Source organism: Nyctibius grandis, chromosome 2 (assembly GCF_013368605.1).
Source record: "Nyctibius grandis isolate bNycGra1 chromosome 2, bNycGra1.pri, whole genome shotgun sequence".
In the NCBI taxonomy this organism is placed as follows: domain Eukaryota; kingdom Metazoa; phylum Chordata; class Aves; order Nyctibiiformes; family Nyctibiidae; genus Nyctibius; species Nyctibius grandis.
The window spans coordinates 50952639-50964774 of NC_090659.1; the positions used below are offsets into that span (position 1 = coordinate 50952639).

General features: G+C 43.0%; 1 protein-coding gene across 2 annotated transcripts in view; it reads left to right on the forward strand.

Moving 5' to 3' along the window:
- The first annotated feature begins 825 nt into the window (after window positions 1-825).
- TMEM131 (transmembrane protein 131) overlaps window positions 826-12136 on the forward strand; it is a 103976-nt gene continuing 92665 nt past the window's right edge. For both annotated transcript variants that reach the window (XM_068424104.1, XM_068424111.1), the window contains exon 1: window positions 826-999. In XM_068424104.1, coding sequence (XP_068280205.1) covers window positions 849-999 — 151 coding nt within the window. In that variant the 5' untranslated portion in view covers window positions 826-848. The remainder of the gene's footprint in view (window positions 1000-12136) is intronic.

Below are 12136 nucleotides of genomic sequence, written 5' to 3' on the forward strand. Positions count from 1 at the left end.
AGGCATGCAATACCTCACTGTTCTCCCATTTTATTACTAGCGAGGGTGCTGCGCGGAGAGGCCCGGCCCAGCAGCGGGGGAGCGGATTCCCTCGCTGGGAAGGCGACCGACATCCCTGCCCCGCAACCTCCCGCGCCTCTGGGGAGGGAAGCTAAAAAAAAAGGACACAAACGCCGAAGACAAGTGTCCCCGCCGGGCGGCCGTTACCCCCGCCCCGGAAGCGAGGCCGCAGGGCGCCGCGCGCACCATAGAGAGCGGAGCTCCCACCGCCCCGGCGGGCCCGCGCGCCGCGGCCCTGCGCGCAGTCACCCGCCCGCCACCATCTTGAGTGTGGGCAGAAGCCTCGCTGCCCTCCGTAGGGAAACAATGAGAGCGACACCCAGCCCTTCAAGAGATGGGGAGAAGAGACTACTGACGGGGCGGGATGACCCCACCAGGTGCAGTTAGCCCCTGCAGAAGACCCAAAGGCACATTTAAGAAAATAAAACAAACCAAAACAACCCACGCCCCCAATTCTCTGACCCGGACAGGGGAAAGGGGCGGCTTGCCCGCACTTAAAATGGCACCTGCTTCCGCCCGCGCCTGGCAATAGCGCGGCGGCAGGTACGCGCCTCTGTGTGCGTGCGCACGCCCGCGCGCTCCCGTAGAACGTCCCCGCGGGCGCCCGCGCGCGGCGCTGGCCAACCACCCCCCGCCCGCCCGTGACACACGCGTCAGGAGACGCAGCGCGCTGCGAGGTGCCCGCCCTCTACCCCCAGCCCGGCCCCGCCCCTCCCCGAGCTCCTCCGGGCGCGCGCGCCGCGGCCCGGCCGGAGACACGGCGGACCCGAACCGGCTGCGGCAGCGCGATGACGGCGCGGCGGAAGGCGGTGGCCGCTCGCTCCGGCTGCCCCGGCACCCCCTTCCCTCGCGCCGGCAGCTGGGCGGCTGCGTGGCGGGACGCGGCGCTGCGCTTCGTCCTGGCGGTGCTCCTCCACACGGCCCGGGCCGAGAAGGAAGGTGAGGCACTGATTTCCCTTCTTTTCTTGCCCTTCCTTCCCCCCGCCTCGTCCTCCTCTTCTTCCTCCGGCGGCGGTTGCGGCGGGGGGTGGAGGGGGCCGCGGTGCGGGCGGCTGATGAGGCTACCGGCCTCGCCGCCTCTTCCCCCTCGGCGGTGCCGCCGGGTCCCGGTGCCCGCCGTGCGGCTGCCGCCCGGGGAGTCGCTGCCGCTGCTCTCCTCCTTCCCCCCGCCGCGGATGCCGGGGTGCGCCGGCGGGTCTGGGGGGGTGTGTGTGTGTGTGTGTGTTCGTGTGGTGGCGGGGTAGGGGGAGCCGCTGGCATCGGGGCGAACTCGGTGGGGTTCATCCTCCCTGACAGCGGCGGGGATGGGGCTGGAACTGCCCTTTAAAAAGGAGAGAAGGGAAGAAAAGGGGAAAAAAAAAAAAAAAAAGGCTTTCTCGCGTTGGGCTGGCTTCCCTGCGGCAGGCTTCCAGCAGGAGCCCGAGCCAAGGCAAACAGACGGGCAAACCTGCCTGAGAAAGGGCAGAAATGCCCGCTGGGCACTGACAGCGAGACCCCCTCGGCCTCCCCGAGCTTTTGACAGGTGCCGGACGCCTTGGCGAGGTCAATGGCGTTTTCTCCAAACTTGAGTGAAAGTCAGACGCGGGGACTTGTTAACTTCTGGTGTCTTTTGATTTTGGCACGTTGTCTTTTCATTGTGGTTGAACAAGGGAAAAAATGCCCCGAGCAAAACACCTAGGCGTATTCTGTAGCACTGCTGAGAACGGCTTTCAAGCATGTCCAAGGTGCAGACTCATGGTCTACTTAAAAGTGTGGCTGTGTGGCAGCATTAAAAAGCAGCAGATAAATGTAATGTGTTACAGAAGTAGGTGAAAACAGATTTTACTTCGACTGACACGAGAATTTACTTTTCAAGCAAGTTGCTGTACCGGTGGAGGGTATATTGGAAGGAGATTGAAATGTGTCTGGCCAGATGAGGTCCAACAGGATGAATCAGAATAAGAATAAAAAAGAATAAGAAGGGTATGGAATAGGAATTTAGGAAGGAGTCTGTAGTCATGTCTCTAGACCAGGCTTGAGGGAAGAAAATGCATCCTAATAGTGCATGTATCAGAATAAACGTAGATACGCCTTTCATTTTCTAATGAAGTGCTCAATTGGAGTTATTTCCTAGTAACTTGTTTTTACAAATATGGTGATGTTGATATTGAGGAGATTAAAAAAAACAATCAATTTTGCATCACAGCCACTCTTGTTCACTTGACTTTGTTAGAGAATTTAATGTTTAGAAAATAGTGTGAAGAAGACACAGTATCCTTAAGTGATGAGAATTTTTAAGTCTGTCAGTTCGGTCCATAGTGTCTTGAGGTACTAGAAAAGTTCAAATGCTTCAGAAATAATAATTTTTAACTCTGATTTTGATTGCATTCCATTACAGGTAATAGCTTATATGAGTTTATAAGCTTTATTGGTGATGTCATATAGCAGTATGATGGAATTGATTCATGCCCTAAAAGTTGTGACAGTTGGGGCCATGGTCTGGCTTTGTTCATTGGTGAAGGAGATACCGTTTTTTCTCTATGGACTTCCTTGGCATTCCTAGATAAACAAAGGCAGATTTAGATTAGCAGGGTTTGCACGGATATGATTGAAGTCCTTCAGGAAAATGGAATAGTTTGTACTGATACCATTTCCTTCTATTGATAGTCTGTTACTTAAAACTTATCCCAGCAACACTTCTGTCATTTTCAAAAAGTGAATTTGATTCTTATACAGAACATGGATTTTTTTTTCAGTCTTTTCTGATTTCTGACACTCATTTTTCTTCCAAAGTTTTCTGCCTCTTGAGTGTAACCTACGAGCGGTACATTTAAACTCACTAATAAGTCTTGGTTTGGTGTTTGGGGGTTTGGTTTGGTTTTGTTTTGTTTTTAATTTGTCTTTTGTGGACTCCTTAGAAGAATTCCTTGACGATCTGAATTTGTGGATCACACGTTGAAAACTGTTGTCTTGGAGTGTTTCTTTTGCTGAGTGAAATGTCCATTTATACCCTGGATAAAAGAACAGTGGAATTTTAAAGCAAGACAAAGTCAAAAATGACTTGTGAGATCCAGTCCCACTACAATCTAAGTGCCAGTCTGCAAGGGACAGTAACTGAGCATCGGAGAGGAAGGACCAGCTTGGACAGGGAGCCTTTAGACCAAGGCAGGAGCTCAAAATGAAGCAGTAATTCAGAAGAAAGGAGGTGAGGGTGGTTCAGGCTCTGTCCTGCAGTGCCTTAGCTTCTACCAGGTTGTGTCAAGTTAAATATAGTAAGACACGGTTTAAAAAAAATAATAATCTGAAAGTAAGGAAATAGCTAGGAATATCCTTTCCATCCCCCAAATGTGGACATAGATGTTTCACTACAGCTGCAGGAAGGAAGCTGTAGAGAGGAATTAGAACTGAGGTTGTACATTCTTGCTCCTGTACTATTTCTACACTGCTGAAGTGAAGGTGAATGTAGTAAGACACAGTGCAGTATATATTCCAGAGACGTTGCTACGGAAAAAAATGGATAGAAGCAGGTACTCAGATAAATTATAAGAGTGAGAGAAGATAGATCAGAATATCACAAAATAAACTGAAAAATGAAGGTGGAGGGTGCATGTACCTTGCATGTACCTTGCACGTACATGAGGAGAAACTGGGGGAAAGATAGAGCTGATGCACAGAAGAGTAATGCTGGCTTCATGCTTCTATGGAGAAGGAGGAGCAAGTAGTTCTTTATGGAGCTGTCATGAGTAGGAAGAAGATTGATGCTGGAGTATTCCAGATTGACATGACTGCTTCTAGTCCCCAATCTTAGTTAAACAGTTTGAGGGTAAAAATGTAACATAAACAGCTTTGCCATTTGTCTAACAGCAAAAAACAAAACCGAAATCATTTGTGTGTACAAGGTATAAATCAAACTCATGGGGAACAGTGATATTGCTGTACACTCACTCTGTGTTAGCAAAACAGAACTTGTGGAGAGTATCTGATATCTGAACAAATACAAGAGCAGAGAAGACTGCGTGTGGATCAGCCAGAAAAACTTAAACATCAATTTCAGACTAAACACTGATGTGTGACTTTTTTTTTTTTTTTTTTTTTTTTTTTTGTCTGGCTGAGTCCTCAGTCCCAATGTATTGCTGAGGAATGAGTAAGACTGAGAAGGCTGTAAATTTTTTTGTTTGTTTTTTTCACTTGGGAAATCTGTGGACACATAGCAAAACAGTGGCATGGCAGGAAAAAAATTCTGCATTCCGTGTCAAAGACCCTCTTGCCATTTAGGAGGGGCAAACATAACTTAGGAGTTTCTTTTGCAAATACGTATGATTTTCAGGCTTTATGTAGGCTCATCCTTTCCTAGTGTAATTATCATGTTCTGTATTGCCACATGGATTGAGGACAACTTTCAGTTTATATTTGAGTGTGTGCGGTTTTTGTTTTGGGTTTTGTTTGTTTGTTTGGGGGTTGTTTTTATTTTTTAGTGGTTGCGGTTTTCTGGAGGGGACACACAACAGCCTTCTGGGTGTCAGGTTGAAGAAAGCCATAGTAATGCCATAAGCCCCATGCTCAGTAAAATGTTTTGAAGACAAATGTCTAATATCAGCATGCTTTTTTTACCTGAGAACTGTTTTGTGTTTGTTCCTTTATTTATATTTGTTTATTTATAATAAAAAACCTCTTTATTTTATACAACAGTGATTTTTTTTTTAAAATCACTTTTTATTTGGCCAGCTGACTGAAAGCATGTTGAGACTATTTTGATAGTTCTCTTACCTACCCACCTGCTCACAAGATTGATGCAATTAGAGCAAGGTTGATATTTAGGCTAGCCTCAATCACGAACTGTAACTTTTGAAATTACATCTTAGTATTGGATCTGGGAAAAATTTCTATTTAAACATCTAAGATCTGATGCCAGATACCTCAGTGAAAATGAGAAATGTTCTTTTTTTTTTCTAAAGCTTGGCATATTCTCTGCTGACATCCTAGAAACTAAGATAGTTACTGAGTGTAAATGATAGGTAAAATAATGGTGGAAGAGTTGATGGGAAGCATTGTCATTAGTACAGTGCACTGGGATGCTGCAGGTCTGGTTCCATTTTTGTCATTCTGTCTTATCTCAGGCAAGTAGCTTTTCCCTTTTGCTTTTTTCCAGTATCTAAAATGGCAATCCAGGATACTTCATATGAGTATCGAAAGCAGACTTATGCTGGAAGGTGATGTGGGAGAAAGCTTATATGATTAAAATAACATTATTAAAAAAACCACATATACTGCTTGTTTGTCATATCCTACTGTCAGAACTAATATATAGCATGCTACCATTTGTTTAATGCTAATGTTTTGACCCTGACTTAAATCAAAAAGTGATCCAGAAATAATGACCCTAGTCAAACTGAAAACACTCCAGCAGCTGAAGTAGCACATCAAAATCATGAACAATGTGAGGAGAACACAGTGAATAAAAAATTGACCATGCTATCTCACTGTGTTTTTGAAATTTAAGTATGGCAGAGCTGATTAGGTTTGCACTATGTCTTTGCTCTCGTGAATGATAAATGTTAACCATGTGCTTGGATTGAAAGGTCTCCTACTTGTCTGCAGAATCTTTGGACTAAATTAAATATAAGGAAAAATTATAATGCAATGGGCAGGAAGTTGAGACCCCATGTTCACCATGACCTTCTGTGTAATCTTGAAATGGTTGCTGTTCCCTCCTCTGCCTTTTTCTTCTTCACCAGTGTCCAGTTATATTGCATGTGCAAGGCAGACTGAGGTACCCTCACCTGTGGAGGTCGATGGAAGGATAGTGTGCTGCAGTTCAGGGCCTTGTGTCGTAAACTCTTGAAGGAACTTGCTATGTATTTGTATAGTGTCTAACATGACGAAGCCTCTGCAAAGTTTGCAGAAGTCTTCAGGCATTACTTTATTTAAAGCTTTAAGTTGTGATTTTTTGTGATTGGTTACCAGTATTGCAATAGGGGTTAGTTTGAGTCATTTGGATACATTTGTGCATGTTAAATTTCAGCAGTTGGCAGTAAAGCTTGGGGATTTGCTGTGTGTCACTTTGTTTCAAAACCTACCAACTTTGTTCTACTTACATTGATACATGTTACAGTTCCATAGTGTGATTTACTAAGTTTACAAGTATAAAGAATCTTCCAAACTGTGAACTTGGTAATTCAGCTGGGAGTTTGACAGTGAATGGTGGATGTTGTGGTTCGTGCATAACCAGCAGTAAAAGTTGTGTGACTGAAGCACAGGCTACAACCAGTTTGGTTTGTTCCTGTGTGTGTGCGTTCGGCAAGGATAAAAGTCAATAAAGATCCATTTTATGTGGTGCCCCTGACTTTGTCAGTCTATAGCATGAACTTACTTGGGTGTAATGTAACAGGAGCTGCAAGAAGGTGTCTTTTTTTTTTTAAAAGACAGCATTTGAAGTACTTCTATACTCTTCATGGTCATAAGTTGGTCATAACTGGACTGGGTAATACCTTGAGCATCCTGCTCTAACTAGACCTACTCTGACCAGGCGCATGGGCTGGAGGCCTCTGGGGTCACTTCCAGCCTGTGTTATCCTGTAGTTCCAAAAGTGAGCGCACCGGGTGCTTATTACGAAGGCAACTGATTCGATCCATTCACCTGTGGTAGTCACCAAATTTGAGTTCGAACTACAGTTACTTTAAAAATCTTTTCTGTTTTTTCCTAAAAATTCGTGTTAGTAATTCAGCATTTTTAATTATTAATACCAAGATAGAGGATGCAGAATTTCTTCTTGCATAGGGAGTGTATTAGTGCGTTGCTGTAATGGCCTCTATTTTGTGATTGACTTGTTTGGCATTAGTAATCTAGCTTGTTAATTTGGAAATGGGAACATAGTTCAACTTAGTTTGCTCACTGTCACCCGCCTTTCTTATATGGAAGAATTGTTAACAAACAGTCCAGGTATAGAGGTCCACCAAATTCCCTTTTTCCATTTCGTAAAGCTTGTAAACTGAAAATGTAGATGTCTGATGTAGGAAACTAAAGGAACAATGGCCATGAGAATTAAAGGGAAGGTATTTATCTTTCTAGTCATAAATACAGGCAAAGATTAATCCTGTATCAGATATGGGTTTGTTAGAGGCAGCTGGTAACATTTTAACATGTGATGCGAGAATGTTGGGTATTTCTGTTTTCTGAACTGTCTACATGGAACAATTAGTGGTTTACTGACTGTAGCAAGGATGTGATGCAGCATCTGCATTTGACACTTTTAAAATCTGGTTTTAACGTTTTCTGATAAGCAAGCTTGGATAACTTGTACACTGGATTATTAAAGGGACCAAACCAGGATTGTGTGCACTCGTGCTCTCGCTCTTTTTTAAAAAACCTTGGATATAATGGGGAAATAGCAAAGAGCTGAAGGATTGCAATGTAATTCCACTCCCTGAAAAGGAGAAAAAAATTGAGGAGTTTTACACTAGTTTGAGATTTTCCTGCTACACTTACCAGATCTGTCTTCTCACTAAGACTCATAGAGGCGTTTTTAATACCTTTCCTCCTACTGCCTGGCATGAATAGCAGTAGAGAACCATCCGAGAACAACTGGAGTTTTTCTGTAGTTATTGAACTGTTTTTAAGGATACCTGAATGAACTTCAATGGAAGGAGGTGTACAGGAAGTAAAACTATGTACCTCACAGCTCCTTCTGTCTGTGTACTGTATGAAGTTACAAAATGTTATTTAATAGAACTGTTTAGCTGAGTCCAATACAACATGCTTAGGTTTTTAAAGGTATTTGACCAATATATCCATTATCTCTTCTTCATAAAGCAACCTGTCTTAACAATGATGCCTTAAGGCTTATCTGAGGGTTTTTTTCAGTTGAACGTCTAGATCTATGTTGGACTGTACAGATTTGGTGTAATAGAATATGCACAGACTTTTTAAAGTTACTTAAACAAATCCTGAACAACCCTTGGTTATAGTTTTTTTTTAAAAAAAGTTATTTAAGTCAGGAAGTGCAGCTAATAGTGGTGTTAAACGTATTAAATCGCCATTTGAGGGAGTGATGATAGACTAGGACACAAAGTTGTAGAGAAGCATAGTACTGATTTAAATAATTTGAAACACTTGTTTCCACTAAACCTCTTATATAGCTTTTGTTCATCAACTTGACTTTTTAGATCCATAGATCTGAAGTAGAATGGGGTCCTTGTAGAGGAGGGTGGTAGTGAAGAAAAAAATGGCTGAGAAAAGTTCTCAAAGAGGAGGTTTTTAAAGAGGGAATTTTAGCTTTTGAAAACAGAAAGCTTTCTCGTTTCCTTACGGGTATACTCTGTTGGAAACATCTCAAGTTAGTTTCCTCAGTGTGCATTTGGGTGGCTTCAGCATAGTTTGACGTGACTGGCTTGTGATATTTCTTTATTTTTGTAATAGATAAGCTGCAGACTGAAAATGTCTGTCTCAGACTGAAGATGATAGAAGATACTGATATCGAGAACAGAGTAAAGGAATCAGCTATTTTTCATGACATCTGCTTGCACTAGGGGATTCTTGGGTCCCCCATTTGAGATGGTGATGCAGTATGTTAAGTGAATTTAAAAACTGGTTTTCTAAGCTTGTAAATAAATATGAAATCATCTAGCAATACCGGAAAAGTCTTAATGAATCAGTGATTTATGCCAAAATAGTGTACAAATATTTGCAGGTGGAATTTGTAGTTAATGATAAAAACTATCCAGGCAACTAGATAAACTGGAGGGTGTTTAGTTTTGTTTTATTGCCAGCAGTGCTTCGTGCTCTACCTTGGAGGCTGGTCAGAAGGAGTTCCTCTTGACTCTATTCTGGGACCTGTCCGCTTAATATTTTTGTCACTGATCTGGAGTGGGAGTGTACCAAATCTGGGGAGCAGTTGGTATCTTCAAGGGCAGGGCTGCATTTCAGAGAGATCTAAACAGGACAGAGCAATGAGCTGACAGGACCTTCATGAAATCCAAAAAGGACAAATGGGAAGTCCCTCATATGGGGCAGAATAACCACTTACAGGGGATACAAGCTGGAAATGCTATACATGAGTCAGCAGTGTACCCTGGCAGCATACAGGAGTGGAGCCACTAGACTGAACAAAGTGATTATTCCTGTTTACTCAGCACTTAATAGACCACACCTAAACCACTGCATCCAGTTTTGCTCTCTACAGTCCCACTGGAAGGCCACAGAGATGGTCAGTGGGCACATGACCTATGAAGGGAGGCTGAGGGACCCAAAGCTGCATGTAGATGAGGCTTTGGAGGGACCTCATGGCAGCCTACCAAAATCAAATTAGAGGTTATGAAGAAGATGGAACTAGACTCCTCACAGAGGTGCATGGCAGGAGCCTGAGAGACAATGGTCATAAAGTGAAACGGGAAAGTTTGTTTTGCACCAGGAGGTGCTGGTCTGTGATGATCTGAGCAAGAAGGGTGTTCAGACACTGTAAAATATCATTGAAAATGCTATTTATTAGAGCTAACACTATAAAGAGAGAGTAGTATAGATAATCTTACATCTGTTTGCATGTTGGGAACCCTGAGTTGTGCAGCATCAAACAGGCCTCCAGTCCACATGCAACCCACTGTGCAGACCCTGTCCATAGAAAGGGTTACCCCCCTTTGGTCCTTCGAGCTATTGTTGGATTTCTTTACAAGAAAACAACTCTCTTCATAATTTCTACTGTCAAGCAGAAAGGATGCTCACATGAGAACTTCTAGTTGCACTTTTAGATAAAGGCAAGGCCACCCAGGTGGCATAACTACCTGTACCAAGTGGGAGCTGCCTGCAGGCTCCTCTGTTGCAGTGCGCTGGCTGAGCTCCTCCTGCAGCCCACGGCCACGTGCAGCACAATGCCAGCCTGAAACCAGCCCCTGCACGCAGCACTGCACAGGTGTGGGCATAGGCAGGTTAGCTCTGGTGTGGATCACTGACTCCTCGAGGTGCTAGGGTCTTCCAGTCAGGATCACTGCAATGTTCTGGCTTGACATAAACAAGACCGTATTTCACCATGAGGATGGTCAGGCACTGAAACAGATTCCCTAGAGAGGTGGTGGAATCTCTGATCTTGGAGATTTTCAAGGCCCAGCTAAACAAAAGCCTAAGCAACATCATCCAAATTCAGTGTTCACCGTTCTTCAGCAGAAGGTTGAGCTAGATGACATCTTAAGAGTCCTTCCACCTTGAATTGCTCTGTCTCTATTTTTTGTGTCTCTCTCATGCTCTTAAAAACTTCGTTGGAAGTTGTGATAACTTTGTCTCAGCTGATGGGAATATTCATAACAAAGGAGAATTCTGGGTTTCCACATAACTCTATGGTGAAATCAATGCTATGGTAGTAGTAATTTAGATATAATTTTGATAGAAGCTGAATTGTAATTGGATCCAGGAAGTTTCATGTGTTGCTGCATCACTAAAGAAATGTGATCATAGAATTAAAAAAAGACCCTGCCAGACATTCCTTGTTTCTGCAGTCATGCATCACGTTGGCTTTATTTGTCCCCTAGTTTTCATTCTTTCTCTTGAAAATTTTGTTCCCACAGGAGTATTTGTATCCTGGCTTTCATGCAAAGGATAATAGAGCCATTAGTTTCCATCTTTGCTAGCTACTGGTAATATGACAATAAATTGGATTGTGGTTGACATGTTAATATACAAGATGTATTAAAGTAATACTTAACGATCTGTGCAACTCGTATATCTGAGGAAACACTGAGAGATCTGGATATTGAATGTTGCCAAGTTCGGCTCTTCCTGTCTTGCAGCAGGGGACATGGAGTACTTGGTCCTTACTGGAAACCATTTCCTTCTCATATGTTTGCTCTGGTGTTCTGGACTTGTGTATGATTTCACTCTGTGGAGCCATCACTGGACGTAAATGACCATTATCTAGTGACACCCTTGCCCCCAGCCATCCTGCTCCTTAATTTGGTGATAGAAAGCACTGAGACACTTCTTGCCCTCTGAATTGTTGCTCCTAAATATAACATAAGGACGGTGTGGAGGGAACTTTTACATTATGGTATAGCTGCTTATATATTGTCATATAGCTTGTCAGTTGCCTTTCATATAGCTTAACTAGGTCATGATCTGCCCAAGTAGCTTTGGCTAAACTGTATCTTCCAAAATAATGAAAAGATTAATAAATTCTTTGGTTTTGGGGAAACCTGGTTATGTCTGATACTGAAGGAAAGATTGTTTTCATTGACAGGGCCTGAATCTTCACAGGTGAAGTCACTCTGCCAATTAGTGCTACTGAATGTCATTATCTGATGGAGAAAAGACTGAAACAAACTTCCAGTTCATCAGGGAAAATTTTAATAAGAGTTGCAGTACTTGATGAGTCCCATGAATTCTTCTTTTGATTAAATTGAATTTCTCTAGGGAAAAACACATTAGAGTAAGGAACTTGGAAATTGAATTAAAAAAATATTTATTTAGCATGATTTAATTGGGCTTTATAAGTATCTGTGTTGGGGAAAAAGATTTCTGATGCTGAAGGGCCATTTAATCTAGCAAAGATGTGCATATTTAGGTTGAGACTTGGTGCTAGGCATGTCAAAGTAGAAATGAGCTGTATTTTTGAGTGAAGATATTTAACTGTTGTCTTAGTGAAGGGGCAACTTCTTGATGTGGGGTATTTGCAATCTTTAAAGTAGAATTAGATGTTTCTTCAAAATGTATTCTGTAACTAAGCCTGAGGGTTTGGAATTATTGGGTGAAACTGTGATCTGTGTTGCACAGGGTGTCAACCTAGGTCATCATAGCAGTTTCTGAAAGAGTCTGACCAGAAGAGATTGTTTACTTCTGAGGGGAACTGCTTCTAAGGTATTTTGAGTAGGTGAATTGAATTTCTGCAGTTAAACATACTTAAGCATTTCATTTCCATATGCTTGCACCTTTAATTTCTTTTTAATGTTTTCTGATTTCTTCCCCTAAACTGGAATTTCCCTATTCTGTTTCATATTTCTTGCCCTATGTTTTATCTTCTTTGAAAAGTTGCTGCAGTTGTTCTTCTCCACCCATTTCTTCTCTGGCTTTATCAAACATTGCAGCTGGCTTTTTCCTGCTGGTCTGTGTTCCCACATGG